Below are 18,957 nucleotides of genomic sequence, written 5' to 3' on the forward strand. Positions count from 1 at the left end.
GGATTACTTTGCCCTGGCATTCGCGGCTCTCCTGGATGTACTCCCAAAGCCTTTGCAAAAGGTTTCTGGGGAGGGCAGCCTTATTGTGTCCTTCATGATAGGACACTTTACCACTCCAGGCCAGTAACACTTACTCGGGAATCATTGTACAACAAAGCATCGCAGTGTATGTTTGCTGGCATTCAAACAACATCCGTTCTTTATCTCTCTGTGTTATCCTCAGGAGAGTGAGATATCATTCATGGTCACCTGGTTGAAATAGAGTGCTTTTCTTCAGGGGACACTCAGAGGAGCCTGTTCCTGCTGGGCTGTTTGCCTGTGGCTAAACAGAAATGTTCCCCGCTGTTAGCCACAGGGAGGGGGGAGGGTTGAGGGGGTAGCCACACGGTGAGGGGGGAGGCAAAATGTGACCTTGTAACGAAAGCACATGTGCTATGTATGTAATGTTAACAGCAAGGTTTACCCTGAAAGACTGTAGCCACTGTTTTATAAAATGTGTCTTTTTAAATACCGCTGTCCCTTTTTTTTTCTCCACCAGCTGCATGTGTTTCAATGATCACAGGATCTTCTCCTTCCCAGAGGCTAGTGAAGATTAGAAAGAAAAAAAAATGCACTCGAGATGAAATGTTCTCCGAGCTCATGCTGTCCTCCCACACTGACAGAGCACAGACGAATGCGTGGAGGCAAATAATGTCAGAGTGCAGGAAAGCACAAAATGACCAGAAGGAGAGGTAGCGGGCTGAAGACAGGGCTGAAGCTCAAATGTGGCGGCAGTGTGATGAGAGGAGGCAGGATTCAATGCTGAGACTGCTGGAGGACCAAACCAGTATGCTCCAGTGTATGGTTGAGCTGCAGCAAAGGCAGCTGGAGCACAGACTGTCACTACAGCCCCTGTGTAACCAACCGCCCTCCTCCCCAAGTTCCATAGCCTCCACACCCAGACGCCTAAGAACGCGGTGGGGGGGGGCCACCGGCCAACCAGCCATTCCGCCACAGAGGGATTGCCCAAAAAAAAAAAAAAGAAGGCTGGCATTCAATAAATTTTAAAGTTGTAAACTTTTAAAGTGCTCTGTGGCATTTTCCTTCCCTCCTCCACCACCCTTCCTGGGCTACCTTGGTAGTCATCCCCCTATTTGTGTGATGAATGAATAAAGAATGCATGAATGTGAAGCAACAATGACTTTATTGCCTCTGCAAGCGGTGATCAAAGGGAGGAGGGGAGGCTAGTTAGCTTAAAGGGAAGTAGAGTGAACCAAGGGGCGGGGGGTTTCATTAAGGAGAAACCAACAGAACTTTCACACCGTAGCCTGGCCAGTCATAAAACTGGTTTTCAAAGCTTCTCTGATGCGTACCGCGCCCTCCTGTGCTCTTCTAACCGCCCTGGTGTCTGGCTGAGCGTAACCAGCCGCCAGGCGATTTGCCTCAACCTCCCACCCCTCCATAAACGTCTCCCCCTTACTCTCACAGATATTGTGGAGAGCACAGCAAGCAGTAATAACAGTGGGAATATTGGTTTCGCTGAGGTCTAACCGAGTCAGTAAACTGCGCCAGCGCGCTTTTAAACGTCCAAATGCACCATTCTACCACCATTCTGCACTTGCTCAGCCTGTAGTTGAACAGCTCCTGACAACTGTCCAGGCTGCCTGTGTACGGCTTCATGAGCCATGGCATTAAGGGGTAGGCTGGGTCCCCAAGGATACAAATAGGCATTTCAACATCCCCAACAGTTATTTTCTGGTCTGGGAATAAAGTCCCTTCCTGCAGCTTTTGAAATAGACCAGAGTTCCTGAAGATGTGAGCGTCATGTACCTTTCCCGGCCATCCCACGTTGATGTTGGTGAAACGTGCCTTGTGATCCACCAGAGCTTGCAGCACTACTGAAAAGTACCCCTTGCGGTTTACGTACTCGGCGGCTTGGTGCTCCGGTGCCAAGATAGGGATATGGGTTCCGTTTATGGCCCCACCACAGTTAGGGAATCCCATTGCAGCAAAACCATCCACTATGACCTGCACATTTCCCAGGGTCACTACCCTTGATATCAGCAGATCTTTGATTGCGTGGGCTACTTGCATCACAGCAGCCCCAACAGTAGATTTGCCCACTCCAAATTGATTCCCAACTGACTGGTAGCTCTCTGGCGTTGCAAGCTTCCACAGGGCTATCGCCACTCGCTTCTCAACTGTGAGGGCTGCTCTCATCTTGGTATTCATGCGCTTCAGGGCAGGGGAAAGCAAGTCACAAAGTTCCATGAAAGTGCCCTTATGCATGCAAAAGTTTCGCAGCCACTGGGAATCGTCCCAGACCTGCAACACTATGTGGTCCCACCAGTCTGTGCTTGTTTCCCCGAGCCCAGAATCGGCGTTCCACAGCATGAACCTGCCCCATTAGCACCATGATGCATGCATTGGCAGGGCCCATGCTTTCAGAGAAATCTGTGTCCATGTCCTGATCACTCACGGGACCGTGCTGACGTCGCCTCCTCGCCCGGTATCGCTTTGCCAGGTTCTGGTGCTGCATATACTGCTGGATAATGCGTGTGGTGTTTAATGTGCTCCTAATTGCCAAAGTGATCTGAGCGGCCTCCATGCTTGCCTTGGTATGGCGTCCGCACAGAAAAAAGGCGCGGAACGACTGTCTGCCATTGCTCTGACGGAGGGAGGGGCAACTGGCGACACAGCTTACAGGGTTGGCTTCAGGGAGCTAAAATCAACAAAGGGGGTGGCTTTACATCAAGGAGTATTTCAGGCAGGACTTCACGGAGGGTTCCAATAAGAAATGTTCCAATAAGAACAATAACTTAGGTGCACCAAGGAGGTTAGTCTGGCCTCTGATTGATACTTGGCTAGATTTACCTCGCTGCACCTTCTCTGTGAGTGACTGCAGTGTGACCTAGAGGAACGAGTCCCCTAGACGGGGGAGGAGGCAAATTAGTACAAAACAAATCTGGTCTATTTCTTGTTTTGATCCACTCCATCTATCTTTTAGATCTTTGGCTGGCAGCAGACGGTGCAGAAGGACTGCATGCCATCCACATCTCATGGCTGCTCAGCAGAAGATGGTGCAGTACGACTGCTAGCCATCCTCATCTCTTGCCTGCCCGGCAGAAGATGATGCAATAGGACTGCTAGCAATCCTTATCGCCTGCCTGCTCACCATAAGACGGTTCAATAGGACTGACTGCAGGACTAAAGAGAATGACCTGGTCAAGTCACTCCAAATTTAGTCCCTGCGCACATGTCTGCCCAGACGCTCCCAGCCGACGTGGCCAGGAGCACCTCGTACGTGACGAGGACGGCTACCAGTCGTACTGTACCATCTGCTGCCACAAGGCAATGGGTTGCTGCTACTGTGTAGCAATGCCGTACCGCGTCTGCCAGCACCCAGGAGACATACGGTGACGGTTACCTGAGCGGGCTCCATGCTTGCCATGGTATGGCGTCTGCACAGGTAACTCAGGAAAAAAGGCGCGAAATGATTGTCTGCCCTTGCTTTCACGGAGGGAGGGAGGGAAGGAGGGGCCTGACAATATGTACCCAGAACCACCCGCGACAATGTTTTAGCCCCATCAGGCATTGGGATCTCAACCCAGAATTCCAATGGGCAGCGGAGACTGCGGGAACTGTGGGATAGCTATCCACAGTGCAACGCTCCGGAAGTCGACTCTAGCCTCGGTACTGTGGAAGCACTCCGCCGAATTAATGCACTTAGAGCATTTTCTGTGGGGACACACACACTCGAATATACAAAACCGATTTCTAAAAAACCGACTTCTATAAATTCGACCTTATTCCGTAGTGTAGACATACCCTTTGAAGCCTACCTCCCACTAAAAGTCACCACTCCTAAGTCTATTAGGTGCTTTTGAAAATTTTACCCAATACCTTTAAAACTGTCCTTGCAGGTCTTAAATTAAATAAAGAGAAACAGGCCTAAATAAGCACCCATTCTGAGAGGTGTCATACTATTATTTCTATTTCTAAATACATTGGGGAACTAAGATACTACGGCCTAGGCAGTGCAAAAATCTTGCCTTTTACCCTGAAAGATCTTTTGTTTCATAACCAGACAGGACAGACAACTTATTGTCTATATCAGCCAGTTATTGCCCACTTGCTGTTGCTGCCTACATTCACCTATAAGTATCATAGTGAGATAAGAATCTGCTGTCTTCCCTCCCTGCCCCTTAAGTTAATCAGCAAGAAGAAAGTAAATGGTTATTACCCTGAAGATAAGAAAATCATTTCTATCAGTGTTCATTTTTTTCCCCGCTATGCCTTTTTTCTTTATTTAATAGATGTTCTAAACTCAATATCATATGATTATGCTTTATAAAGCAGAATGTAATAGGAATCACATAACATCCCTTTATTAAATTTGTTCCTCTGTAGTGTGACAGCAGATTGTGGGCAATCTTACCGTAGCCACATGGGATGTAAAAGAATTAAATCGTACTCTCCACCTATAAACCATATGCCCATCCAGTCTGGTACCTTGTTTGTAAGTATAAATCACCCATACTAGACAATTACACAATATTGCTGCCTATATAGGGAGGGAAGAGTCTTCCAAACTCCAGGCAGTTAGGACACAATCCACGTCCCATTAAAAATCAATGAAAAGACTAACATGGACTTCAGGGAGTGCTGGATCAGGCATTTAGGGGCCCACTGTCCTGAAGTACAATAGTTGACATGCCTTGTAAAATTTGTTCCTATCTAGTGTAACTGCAGCTTGTGAGTGATCTTACCACAGCCACACAGGCTATAAAGAGGATTAAATCATACTCTCCACCTACAATCCCCTATACAGCATCCCTGGACCTTGGGTCCATGTGCAAGAGGGACAGTAGATTCTGTGCAGCCATTACTTCCCTGCCACAAACAGGACAGAGAGGGGGCACATATGGACTTCAGTAAGTTACCAACTTCTGCAATTCCCCACCCAGTGCAAGAGTAAAGCAGAGAAGCAATTCTGACACTAATATTTTCCAGTGAGAACTTTATCAAAGACTTTTTGAAAGTCCAAATTAATTCTAATGGCTCTCTTTAATCCATTCTTGATTGTTCCTTCAACAAATCTGAACGGGTTGTCAAGATTCTCCTTTAGAGAAGTAATATCAAAGCAACCTGGCACTCAAAACCTACATTTTAAATTCTGTTCCTTAATGTAGGTACAAAAAGGTACTGGAATGAGTATCCTGGAATTCAAGTCTTCTGTTTAATCAAATTCCAAGACAGACACAGAAAACAAACACAAGCTTCTTCACAATGACTGGTGGAGTGCCTTAATGCTTAACTGGAGGGACCACTTCAGAGATAACCATGTAGTTCTGCAGAGATTGCCAACAAAAATCAACATCATGGTTCTGGTGGTGTTATTTTTATGTGCACACCTATCCACTAGTATCTAGAATGAGGCTAACACCTTGCTTCTCAAAGATCAAACAGCTGACAGATGATAAAGAGCTGTGGTCAATACTAACATAGCCAGATTCAAACCTCTAACTCAATATGCAATTAACTTAATACATTTTCAAAGTGCATTAAAGAATACGTATTAACTAACTGGTTAGTATGCTTTCAGAGTTGTGTTGTGTGGATACACGTCTTTTTAATGTACACAAACTAACAAGGCATAATAAACTCCTACTGTAAACAAGCCCTAAGAAGTGAAAGTTGCTGTATTCATTACCACCCTAATGCATTGTCCAACAACTCTTATTTAAGATGTGACTGGACCTTTAGTTTTTATTCTTCAGGGTTTTTTTTTAAAAGTTTGTTAATTTCATACTAAACTAAATCAACTGAAATTCATTTAGCACAGAGCTGAAAGGTGAATTTCTAGTTGCCTATTTTCTGAAATGTAGTTAAGAGAGGAGTAAAAGTAACACCCCGTGTGTCCTCTTTGGCTTCTTTAAAAATAAAAAGCAAAACAGCTCATTTTACATTATACAGGTAGAGCTTTCCTGACTTTTGTACACATGATAGGGCATGTCTATGCCAAGGGGTTTTGCCACCAATGTAGCTGCATCAATGCAACCTCTACTGTAAACATGCTGCCCTGCTGTAAACCACAATTTAAATTAGTTTATGGGAGAAAGTCATGGATTACATCAGTGCACAGTATCTAGACTAAGAGTTTGTGCTATGCAGCTGCATCACTATAGTTTCACCAGTGACTAGACACCCCTACGCAGATAAGGCCATAAAGAAGTAAAAGACACAAATCCATTTTTTTTTCCTTTGCAGATCATTTGTAGAAGCTGAGAACAAAAGTTCACTTGGGTGGCCATATAGTCTCATGACCTTTTTGGAATGGCAGAAAGGTCATGGTAGGACCTCTGAGAATGGGTGCATGTACACGTTATTAAAAATGTCTCGCTCTTAAAATATTTTATTAGCTAGATCTAGTAATTTTAGTTAATTCTAGTTACTGCATCACTTTCTTTTTATTTTGTTTTTCCTATACTCTGGAGAGTTAAACATCATATTTTCAAAAGCCAAATCTCCTCACCTTTGTTAGCACCTTAGATAACAAACTGAGAGAATTTCCATTTAGGTTTTTATTTACCATTTGAACTTCCTTAAGCTTGTATAAAGAAAACTGGTCAGTTTCATTTTCTGATGCTTGTCCACTAGCACAAGGGAGCGACATTTGGGTTTTAAAAGAATATTTAAAATTTAAAAAAAAACAAAAAAAAACCCCACAACTGTTTTGGTTCATTTTTTAAAAATGTGTTTCCCTTTCAGAGTAACATAACAATGGTACTGTAGGTAAGTTAATACTCCCTGGAACACCAGTCCCTCTCACTCCATAGATTTCACATACCAACAAGAGAGACATAGTCATGTGGGAAGCAGAGGCCTACCACCTGTGCCAACTATGGTACCACTGCTGGTGATGGTGACAAAGACTATTACATAATTAAAAAAGGAAATGCAGCCAGAGACTGAACAAAAACTGCTTAAAAAACCATAGTCCTCTTCTTACATACACTGTTGTCATACCACACAAAAACAAAACAAATACAGAAGCAAGCATCTGCCCACATGTAATTTTATGATCTTTCAAAATTGTCATTTTTGAAAGAATTTTTTTCAAATAAATTGAAACTCCAAAACAGTGTATGCATACATCAAATGTGTCTGTACACGTTCTACATATAATGCACTGAGATATCTTAAGCTAATTTCAGTCAGCCAAAATAAATAGATATTATATTCTATAATGCAAGTTTAATTAAGTAATACATACCTGTGGGTTTTCCAAACATTTTAAATACTCTTCAAATGGCCCCTCTATAAACTGTAAAAATATGATCGAAAATGGTTTATTAGATTATTAATTACCATAATACCCAGGAGCCCTAGTCCTGGACCAGGACCCCACTATGCGAGGTGCTATACAAACACCAGAACATAAAGATGGTCCCCACCCCAAAGATCTTACAGTCTAAGCATGATTCTGAGAGACAGACGTGGGAATACAAAGAAACAATGAGACAATATTGGTCAGCAGGATAGGTAGAGGTTTCAGCACACCAAAGCTTAACTGTTGTCAAGTTTTTTTGTAAGCATCTTGGCAAAGAATCTGTGAAGGTCTGCAAGGAGTACCTCTCAAGCACATGGAGCAGCATGGGAGAAAGCATAAAGGTACTTATTTGAAAATTTACGGAGTGGGCAATGGAACCTTTGTTTTTGTGTGTTACCTATGGTGACCTTTACACATAAATAAGAGCATGAACAGTGTACTCCTTCCTGCACTGACCTATCATCATAAGTTACCTTAAATTATCAAATGTAAACAAACTCTAAATGCTGCCGATACCACCTTTGATTACAATCATCAAATGATGCTATAGGATTATTATAGGATGTAAAAATCATGTCCATGATTTTTTTCAGAGGTTTGCAATTACAGAATTTACATCTACAGACATGGTATTCCTTATAAAACTATAAATTGCTTGTAAGAATTAGACTATAGGCCCCTTACTGGGGAACTTTGTTTCTTACATGTTTGAAAAGCTCCATGTAACATGATCACACCACATAATAAAAAAAGTCACTTTAAAAATCCATTAGTATCAATGACACCTTATTAGTCAAATCTCAGTCTTAGTCATGCTAAAAATATAATACTCATCAAAATGTGAGAATTTAGTTACACAATTATATTATGACTGCTATAAAGTAAGTGGGAACATTCTTCAGCAATCTATTAATAATCTGGAGCAATACCACAGGAAACTTACAGCTGAATAGCTTTTTATTTTAGTATGGTTAGTACACATTTTTAAAAGGGGGGGGGAAGGGGGAGGGCGCATTCCAAGAAATGTATATCTTCCAATAAGCTCATGGGGTCTAGTTATTAGTTGTAAAGAAATGTATAATGAACGGTGTTAGAAAAGTAGATATATAGTTAACAGTGTTATGAGAAAATGTAAAAGCAAATTTTTTCTGCTTTCTGTATATGTTTTATGACACAGCTCTAGAATCTGCTAAAAAAAAACTTCAAAGGTTGCAAAAAAAAAAAAAAAAATCAAATCTCCTAAAGATGGTTTGTGCCTTATCTTCAGTGGATTCTTGGTCTGTGTAGATAATGAGGCAAAGCAAACCAGACAAATGTGTGATTTACTAGCCAGGTGTGGATCTCCATAGTAAGACAGACTAGGGAGGATGGATACTGACTGGAGAAAAATAACCAAACAACTCCTCCAAGGCCACAAGAAACAGATACATAAGAATAAGACAACTGTTTTAAGAAATAATGGAACACATTAAAGCATTGAAAAAATGATTGGATTGAGTAAGGAGGAGGGTAGCACAGGGGGAAAAAAAAAGATAGATAAGAAAAGGCCAATTAGAGTTTTATCAGAATAAGTAATAATGTATTAGAAGGATTTGGGGTCAGTTATGATATACGTATGACAATATTTAAAGATATAGTAGCTCTAATAATTTGTTATGTACACATCCTTTATATCTTGTAACATCATTCAGGCACAAGGGGGGGGGAGGAGAGATAAATGCAGAACATTCACCAGATCCGATCCGATGATGACAGAAACAGCCTGCCTGCCCCCCAGGACTGGGTAACTGATCACTGCTCTATCCTGCTCTGTTTTATTTTTGCTTTATGCTTCATTAAGGTGGTAGTATACTGCCCTAAAACTTTCTTACTAGTTAAGCTTAGTAATTGGTGTGGACTGTGCTTTTCACCCAACGTAGTGAACAAGCAGCAATTCCTTTTAAAAGCACTTGCTTTAAACACCTACCTAGGTAGAATCTAATTGTTAGAAACCCTGCTACAAAACAGTAGAGCAGAGCTAGGAAAAGAGCAAGAAAATACTTAGGAAGAAAAATGGCATTTACTTACTGCTTCAAATTTTTCTCTGTTTTTCCGAAGATAATTTATACAGGCGTTCCGAACATCAATATGCAGAGATTGTGAGTGTAACACCTACGGGGAGGGGAGGAAGGAAGAGAGAAGCTGCAGTTTCTTAAGACTCTTGATGAAAGTTAATGATTGGATGATGTAATGAATATAGGTTAAATGTAAGCTTGGAAAGAATCAGTTTTTTTAAATTAATTTTGATGAATATTTATTTCAAAACTGACAACTGTACAAAATTAAATCAGTTACTTATTGAAAATTAAATGACAAGTCAAAATTTACAGTAAATTTAGAAATTTAATATGAAATGAATATTTATTGACAGAGTACTAGCTGTCCATCAGACTTGTTTCCCCCTTCTCCTGTATCATCACCTTAAAAGAAAACTCCCACCATCAGAATAACTTTAAAGAATTAGAGTCCAAATTTTAGTTTAGTGGAAGAAAACATTACTCACATAATTATCAACACTCAAAATGAGCAGGATAACTGGCTCAGAATCTGAAGCACTAGTCCTCCCACTACTATTTGTATTTAAGACACTATTTTTTCAAAATGCTGTTTCACAGAAGTGAGGGGGAAAGCGTGACATGAAGATAATGATGATCTTACTCCAAAACTTCAGCAAACTCATTCACACAATATAAAGCAGGGAAGGGCTTTCAAGATCTTTCCTGGATTGTTTTTTATACAAAAGTGGCAAATCCCAGTTTGCGCTAATTTTACACTAAAAATGCACTGCTGGGACTGGGCAGAAGGGGTGTTCAAAACCTGAACCTAAATTCCCTAAGTGGAACAGGAAGATTGTGCACACATACCAATATGTCAAACTCTTCCCTCCCTGAGATGCGGTGCTTTCCCTTGGCACAGCTAGTGTTCCTTTAATCCCTACTCTCTCGTTTTTCACCCTCATCATTAACACCCACTAATGGGATCCATTTCCTCCAGGTATCGCCAGCGTTGAAGTGCAAAGTGCTTCTGGTTACTTAAATTAAATAACTACTTACCTGCTCGGCTACAGCCCTGAAAAGACAGGATCCATCCTTGGCAACCCGCTTTCTATATAAACCCTGAGATCGCAAGTAAATGTCCATAGAAGCGTCCCCAGGAGCCTCCACGCCGCTGCTGGGATGACTCTGCTCCCCGCCATCTGTTTTGCAAGCAGCCTCCATATTTACTGCTTAATACTGCAGAAAATCGCTGCAGCTCTCCTAGCCCCACATGGCAAGACTGCCCCACAGGTAGGTAATGGAAACGGCCACAGCAGGTGGAGGTGAAGAGTGCTTCCCTCCTCAGCAATCGGGACGGCAGCAGCAGAAACAGCAGCTGGCCTTACGTTGTCAAATTGCATGTGGGACTCATAGGCAGATTTTTACTGCCTAAAGCTCCTTAAAGAGAGTCGCTTTCTGGCCTCCCTAGAGGGCCCGACAGCTGCTCCTGGAAAGTAACTCGAGGGGTCCAGATCCGACCCCTTCTTCAGGGCGACGATTACTGCTGGCTCCTCTTGTACACACCCAAGCTACAAGGCGGAAAACAAAAGAGAAAGGACATGTGCTGCTGCTACTACTACTGCCAAGAAATGGTAACCTACAGTTTGTTTTCACTTTCAAACCGCTGCCGGAGATGTTACTGGGAGTTGTAGTTCTACAGAAGCAGGAAGTAGAAGCACAGGGGTTGAGGAGGGGAATCCCTCCCCGAGCCAAAAAGGCTCCTGTAGGAAGGGGGAGAGGACCGACGTGCTTAGTACAAGCAGGTCACCACAGCAGCCCTGGCATGACGTGAAGAGACAATCCCCTTTTCCGATGCAAAACGCTTACACCACGAAGTGAACTAAATTTTTCATATCAAACTATTACCGCCCTCTTTCTAAATACTTAACAGTTTAGGACTCTAGTTTCACTATCTGCTCTAGCAACCTGCCCAGTGCACTTGAAGTTTCGATTCTTTCTGTTACTCCTCCCACATTAGTATTGTCTATAGCTGGAAACAAGAAGAGGACAGGCATGTAGCTTGTAGCACAGACTTTTTCCTTGCCTAGATCCTGCCTTGCTTTTTACAGCAAAACGCTGCTGGGACTTTGATAATCATGTCTTTGGATCAATCAGAAATGCTATATGCGTTTCTGGGGTTGTCCTACAAGCTGGGTATAGTTCCTCAGCTAAACTCCCATTACAAATTAAGTGGCTTAAATTTCATGGAGCATTTCACAAGTCTTTTATTTAAAAATAAAAAACAGAAGCAAGAGAACTGGAAAGGTCAATTTTCTTTTCAGTTCTATAACTCCTATAGTTGGAAAGTAAGTATTATACCAGTTAACCTCGGCCAATAATTAGTGATATTCCAAGTACTGTGCTCTCAAAAAGCAATGCAAAACAGTCAGTCCTCTACCAAAAGGGTATGTTGCATTTTTGCTGTATTATACTCTTAAATTTCAACTGGTTTGAGGCCTAGCAAATTACAAATAACCACCCATAAAGTTCCTTAGAAGCTTCTTGCATTTCATTTGGCATTCTTCAGGACCTTTCTTCCTTTTTCATTCCCCTAAGTGTTTTCACTCACATTCGAGTTTTGCCTAAAGGAAAGGCAAATCCCAGTCAGCATAGCACCGTAGAGACCAATAAAAATATCTGAGAACACTGAGGGGCGATCACAGGAGACAGAAGGAGGGCTGGAGTCACAAACGTGGCGAAGTATAAATTCAGTGGGGATAAGTAGACGCACTTTCCCAGCAGAGCCAGACCAAGTTTCCGTTTGACTAAGGTTTGCTCACTTTGTCTTGTAAACTTCTCGAACTAGGCACCAAGGCCAATAAACCGTGTCTGCTGCGGGACCATGCAAGCTGCAGCCCAGTCTCCCTACAGCGGGAGACCTATGAACTTAGAAATAGCTTAACGCTGGAGTATCCAAGTCCTCACACACGTACAACTCAGCCGGGGGGAAGAGACAACACCAACTGAAACACCGTGACACCTTCTCCCCCGCCCCCCCAAAAAGGAGGACACACACGAATACATTCTGCTTTATTGGTCAGAGAAGCTCCCTGCCTGGCGGGCCCGGCCCGCCCTAGAGCAGCGCCCAGCTCTGCCTGCAGCGGCCGCGGAGGTTGAAGCGGTGCAACCAGCGCAGCTGCAGGCTTGGGCGAGGGCTTCGCACCGCTTTGGGGAGGGGCAGGTGTGCTAGGCCTGGGGCACAGCCGGAGCGCAGGAGCCGCGGCGGCCGGGCTAGCCGGGGGTATCCCCGCAGCCACCGGGTGCCGTGTGTGTGTCACTGCGGGGCCCTGGCCTCGCTCACGGAGCAGGACCCGCCTGGGGGGGGGGGGGGCGGCGGACCCGCCTGGGGGGGGGGGGGCGGCGGACCCGCCTGCGGGGAGCCGCCGGGCGAGGCGCTGGCTCCAGCCCCCTGAATTGCCCCTGCGCAGTGACTGGTACTTACCGAGGGAGGGGCGGGCGCAGCAGGCTCGGACTCTCCCTTCCTCCTCCCCGGCCGCTGCTGCTGCTGCTGCCGTCGTCGCCTCCGCCTCCGCCTCCTCCTCCTCCTCCCCCTCGCGAGGCCCCTGGCTAGCGGCGGCGGCGGCGCAGACACTTCAATCTCCCGCGTCGCCTTCCTATGATGCTGCCGCCACCCCCGTCGCTTGCTGTTGGTTTGTTCCACCGGCCGCACCTGTGCTGGTGGCTGTGGCCTGCACCATGGCTGTCCGGGGTGTGGTGACAAGTCGAGTTGTTCCCCGTAAGCGTCGGGAAGCGGGTGTCTTATACGCACCCCCGCGGAAGCCGCTAATGGTACCATCCGGAGACTACTTCGCTCCCGCAGGGTATCGCTGAGCGCTCCAGTTAATGCGGAGTGTCGGGCGAGGGGTTCAGCTGGAGCGGGGAGCAGCCGGAGCGATCCCAGGAGGGTGTCTGCCTGAGGCTTTATTCTGTTGTTGCTATATTTAGGCTTGGCAGAATTTGATTTTTTTAAATAACTTTGACTGCTAATAATTATGTTTATTTTAAACATTTTTAAAAAATATTTAAATTGTCTGACTTCCTTTCCCTGGGACATTATGGGTGGTCAGACAATAATTACTTAATGACAGTAGATCTTGAGATTCAAAAAGTAAAAGCTTTGTAACTATTAAAACACAATTTGTCAACATCACATGTCAAAACATACTAAGTAAATAGCCTCACATGAAACTAATAAGTTCTCCAGCAGCAGTTCTCTTGCTTTGCCTACATTTAAATATTTATTTATAGAAATATATTTTTTGTTTATATGGATACAGTGGAATTCATGTTTACTAGCAAAAATCTAATCCTTCCAAGCCTAACTATTGATTTCAGTTCACACCTTAGCTTACATGGTATGACTTTCCTATGTAGACAAGCCATTAGTGAAAAGCAGCAAGAAAACATTATTTAGGTTAATCAAGGCTACAGAAGAGTGTGTATCTTTCCAGAGGGATGGAACAAAGCTATTTATTGTTACTTATTTGTGTTACAGCAGTACCTAAGGATTCCAGCTGAAATCAGGGCCCCTTTGTCTAGGCATGGTACAAACATACAGAAAGAGAGAGTCCCTGCTGAAGACAAAAGGTTGTGGGGAAGTGATATGACCTACAAGCAGAGTGAACAATTTGATGATTCACAAATGTCATTAGGTACCAAATTTTTGTTTTTGTTTGTTTTGATGACAAGGCAACTGCAGATGAAATTCAATGTAGATGTGCAAGTAACGTGTCTTGGAAAGAACTATTTTAACGATTTATACATATTGATATATGCTAAAAAAATTTTCACACAGGAAAAAGACCTGGGTATTATTATGCACATCACAGTGAGGTGAAAAAGACTGGGACTGGCTGGGCAAGGAGCCTAGGACTGAGATCGTAGAAGGAGTGGGAGATATGGGAATACCGAGACACACTGGGGCAAGGATGCTTGTTGGAGACTGAGATTGTATGAGGAGGTAGGGGATAGTATGCAATTATGTAATTAATGTAACAATGAGGAATCAAATTAAGGTTGTATGGATAGCCTTAAATCTGGCATTTCTTACTTTTGAGTACCTGACTTTGCAACCTTAACTTTCTTTTCTCATTTTAAGTGTAATTACACAAATAGATGGTACCTTCTTATCCTGAGCACTCTGTCTAATTTTGGTTGCCCTTTCTTAGTAAGAATGTGAGAATATATGTACAGTTTCTTTAAATCTGTATTAGGAAGACTGGGAGAAATGGAACTAGGGGAAGTCCTAGACAGGAGATCAAGGGAATAGCTTTAGTGTGCTAATAGTTGTGGGTTTTTTTCTTTAGGTGATTCTTTGTGAATCTTTATCTTTGTTGTATGACAAAAAATAATAGGAAAGATCCAGAGAAAGGCAATGAATATGATTAGAGATGTGAAAAGGCTTCCTTTATAAAGAGAATCTAAAAGACCAGTCTGTTTAGCTGAGAGGAGACAAATAAGTAATAGAATATATAAAATAATGAATGGTGTTGAGAAGGTCAATTGGACACACTTGTCTCTTAACACAAGAACAAAGGGCTATTTGATTAATTTTAAAAGCAACAAATTAAAACTGATAAAAGGTTGGTTGTTTTTTAAAAGTGTCTTTAACCTCTGGATTCACTACAACAAAACATTAATGAACCAAAGAGTTTAGTAGGAGTCAAGAAAGCAGTGGAAACCAATATAAGTATTTAAACTACCTAGGAAAATGTTAATAGGATTATCAATCCTCATGCTTTAGAATAAGGTATTTCTCAATGTGAGTAAGGGTATCACTATCTAGTTATAAGTTTCTAGGCGGTTGTGAATGTGACAAATAGCAAGCAAGGGTTTTCCCAAAATCTTTCTCCCAAATCTGAAGAGTTCATTTTAAATTTTGGTTGTAATTCTTCCTTTTGAATACTGACCCTCAACAGAAGAATACATCCTGGTGAATGAGGGATCTGTTAATTGGTTTTAATGTCTGCAACAGATTCCAAAAATTTGTTGCTCTGCGTGAACTCAGGATGACATAGAGATCCTCTACTGGAAAAAAAAAAAAACAGTATTTTTCTCCCTATACAATACTTTGAACTGGTGTACACACACACTGTGATAAATGGGGGAGGGGGTGGTAACTCCCTTTTATGGACACCCAGCCAGCTAGCTATAAAGTCCCTCTTGGTGGTGGTTCTCTGCTTGCTTTACCTGTAAAGGGTTAACAAAGTCCTGCAGGTAAAGGAAAGAGAGTGGGCACCTGACCAAAAGAGAGAATGGGAAGGCTAGAACTTTTTTAAATGGGGGGGAAAAACTTTCCCTGTCTGTTGTTTTTTCTCCCGTAAAGAGGGGAACAGGGAGCAGTTATTCTATGAGAAGCTTTAAGCCAGGTATGATCATAAATCATCGGATCATACCTAGAACTACAGTACTTATTTGGAACTCCCAAATGTGTAAGTAGATCAGAAATGTTTAGAAAGATACAATTAGGGTTATTTCTATTTATATGTTATGGCTAATGGACTCCTCTGTGCTAACCCCAGATGCTTTTGTTTGCTTGTAACCTTTAAGCTGAACCCCCAAGAAAGCTATTTTAGGTGCTTAAATTTTGGAATTGCTCTTTTAAAATCTAGCAAAAGCCTAAGTTCCAAATGTATTTTCTTTCTTTTTTTTTGGTTTTAATAAAATTTATACTTTTTTTTTAAGAACAGGATTAGATTTTTGGTGTCCTGAGAGGTTTGCGCATATGTTGTTTAATTAGCTGTTGCCACCAGCTAATTTCCTTTGTTTTCTTTCTCAGCTCTTCCCCGCAGGGGGCGTGAAAGGGCTTGAGGGTACCCCGCGGGAAGGAATTCCCAAGTGCATCTTCCTGGGTTCCAAAAGGGGTTTTGCATTTGAGTGGTTTATCAAGCCAAGGTCAGAGAAAAGCTGTAACTTTGGGAGTTTAATACAAGCCTGGAGGGGAAAGTATTAATTTTTAAAATCCTTGCGGACCCCCACCTTCTGTACTTGAAGTGCCAGAGTGGGGAATAAGCCTTGGCATACACACACTCAAACCATTCTTAACTGACTATTAACTGTAAACATAACTGATGGAAAATATTAAATCCCTACCATAACCCTCTAAAGTAGAACAAGTGGTTAATTCTGACACCCATTGAATTCAATGGGAAGATTCCCATTGCCTTCAAAGGGTGTTGGATCAGGCTTAAAACATGAGAGATGAGCAAAGCAATCAGTGTAGAGAATTTATGAGCCTTTGTGTTCACTGACATCTTCTGTAATTCTGTCAGAGAGGAAGGCAGGCCCTTGATAAAGGGCCTGGATTTCTTGCTTACATTGAGGAAAACCGCATATTACTGATAATAATAGATAACAGAGGATCTAAGAATAATTCTACTGTCTGCAGGGTCAGTATCCCGTCCAGGTAAAAAATACCTACAGTACTCTCAGTTTTGCATGCCTTAGTTACTTCCCAGATGGACAACAGCAATGCATTCTACCTGGATATGAAACCGTCAGCCTTCAGAAAACTACTAATTGTATAACCTGCAGGAGTTTACCTCCTCAATAACATGGGCTACAGCAGGCACTGCTGACCTATTCTCATCTCACTACATTGGCTCCCTATAGAATATCAAAATCAAATTCAAGGTCTCAGTTTTTATTTTTAAGGAGCTTAATGATCTGGGCAATATTTAAAGGATTACTTAATGCTCTGGGACAAACACTGCAGTCAACAGCTCTATTCCTCGGGCACAATGAAACTGTACTATAAGGGCCAAGACTGTACAATAAATTCCTGTTAGAGCTAAGAACCACGACAAACATCATCCAAGTAGACAGGAAAAGAGAGAAGAAAAGAACTACATGTGACATGTTAGTCACAGAATTTTATTCGCTCTGATACCACAGTGAGGGGTGAAGAGTAAGAATCTGAATAGAATAGCAGGGTCTGATCCCATTTCATGATCAGTCCCTAATTTGGGGAAAGTAATTTTCTTGTATTTGAATTGTCAAAGGCAAACTTACTTTTCTCATCTTATCAAAATCAGAAGCATCTGGTAATCAATAATGTGTCTATGTTCAGAGTATTAATAAAGGGAAGGATCAGAAACCATGTCTTGAGTTTTAGTATTTGAAGTTTAGAAAAGTGATACATTCAGCTCTCTGAAAACTAAAAAGAAACCAGATAATTCCTTAAAGACACTCTAATTTCATTTTTTCTCATGGAAAATTTTTTACTTTAGAGTTTGAGGAATACGTGTACACCATTGGCCAGGAAAAACACTGCCTTTTACCTTGTAGAGCATCAGAGGAGTCCAAACTTAGCATAGATCTGAACTTTTGTGCATGTCCTAAATCTAAAGTGACAAAGGTTTTGTTTGGCACTTCTGCTGTTTGTGGTTATCTCACTTCCTCTGGTTTTTCCTTTGCTGATGTTATATTGGCTAATAAAGAGGAAAAGAGCATGTAGTATAAGGCTGAAGTAAAATCAATAACTATTTACTACTAGTCTTAAGCCATTATTTCTCACAGAAGAATAGGAAATAATTTCAAATATGCACATTTGTGGCTATTTAACCTTTCACAATCCCTAATAAATTAAAACACAGCAGCATTTGGTTAGACTTAACTATTTTGGTTTTGATTGGGGCATATGATGAGTGGTACTTTCTTGTAGGTGGAGTAAGTACTATTTATGTTTTAATATACATTAATCATTAAGAAACTACACACCATGTATTTCTAAAAAAAATTACAGATTCATTGTAATACACCTGTCTAGAAGCTCAGTGATCTTTTTAATACAACTTTATAACAGCAATAATCCTGTGTAAAGTTGTCCTACTGCCATTATAAAATGGAATATATTAATTTTTAAAAAATCTAGCTAGGCATTTATGGGATATGAGAAGTTCATGCTTATGTCTGTAAACTTTATTTATGACCAGATTCTAGAGCCATTTCAAGATAGAAATGCTTATATTTATATAGTGCTAGAGGTATTAGTGGCACTTTAAACATAAAAGAAGGCAAGTTTTCTGCCCGGGGTGTTTATAATCTATACAAATACAATGAGTAAAGACAACATTAACATGTAGTGGGCGGGGGGATGTTTATAAAGGCAATGGTGAAAGCCCAAGAGTTTTGAATGCTCCACAGTGTGTAGGCTATATTGAGGCCAAAGAAAATGAGAGGAGAAAAGGGAGGTTATCTTCAGCAAAATGTATGATCTTAATTATGTGGAGAAAAACTATTTCTGTTCCTGTTCAGAAAAAAAAACAGTTCGAATCAGTCTAAGATATTATGATGTGTAAGATCATAAGATAGAAGATGGTTATTTTTTTCAAGTACTGTGATAAGAAACAGAAGGTGAGAAATCTGTAGTAGTTAGTGTTGAGGTCCAGGGGAGAGTGTTTCTTCCCCCATGTACCCAAAGTTTGTGGACAGGGACCTATTTTATAGAGCGGGGAAGTTACCTGAGAATTGACAATTGTGGTAATGTATGTAGAGAGCTAAGAGAGAGAAGTTGCTTTTCTCCACAGACTAGACATGGACAGACTAAGACTATCCACAGACTAAGGCTGT

The 18,957-nt window shown here is 42.0% G+C and overlaps 1 protein-coding gene across 3 annotated transcripts in view; it reads right to left on the minus strand.

Moving 5' to 3' along the window:
- OTUD4 (OTU deubiquitinase 4) overlaps positions 1-12,993 on the minus strand; it is a 45,133-nt gene extending 32,140 nt beyond the window's left edge. For 2 of the 3 annotated variants that reach the window (XM_075127719.1, XM_048846971.2), the window contains exons 1-4: positions 12,830-12,943; positions 10,405-10,916; positions 9,380-9,463; positions 7,256-7,306 (exon numbers count right to left, since the gene is read on the minus strand). In XM_075127719.1, the coding sequence (XP_074983820.1) occupies positions 7,256-7,306; positions 9,380-9,463; positions 10,405-10,569 (300 nt within the window). In that variant the 5' untranslated portion in view covers positions 10,570-10,916; positions 12,830-12,943. Of the gene's footprint in view, positions 1-7,255; positions 7,307-9,379; positions 9,464-10,404; positions 10,917-12,829 lie in introns of all 3 variants that reach the window. The other variant, XM_048846976.2, reaches the window with a different exon arrangement.
- Between the last annotated feature and the right edge of the window lie 5,964 nt (positions 12,994-18,957).

The sequence above is a fragment of the Caretta caretta genome, chromosome 4 (genome assembly GCF_965140235.1).
Source record: "Caretta caretta isolate rCarCar2 chromosome 4, rCarCar1.hap1, whole genome shotgun sequence".
Classification (NCBI taxonomy): Eukaryota; Metazoa; Chordata; order Testudines; family Cheloniidae; genus Caretta; species Caretta caretta.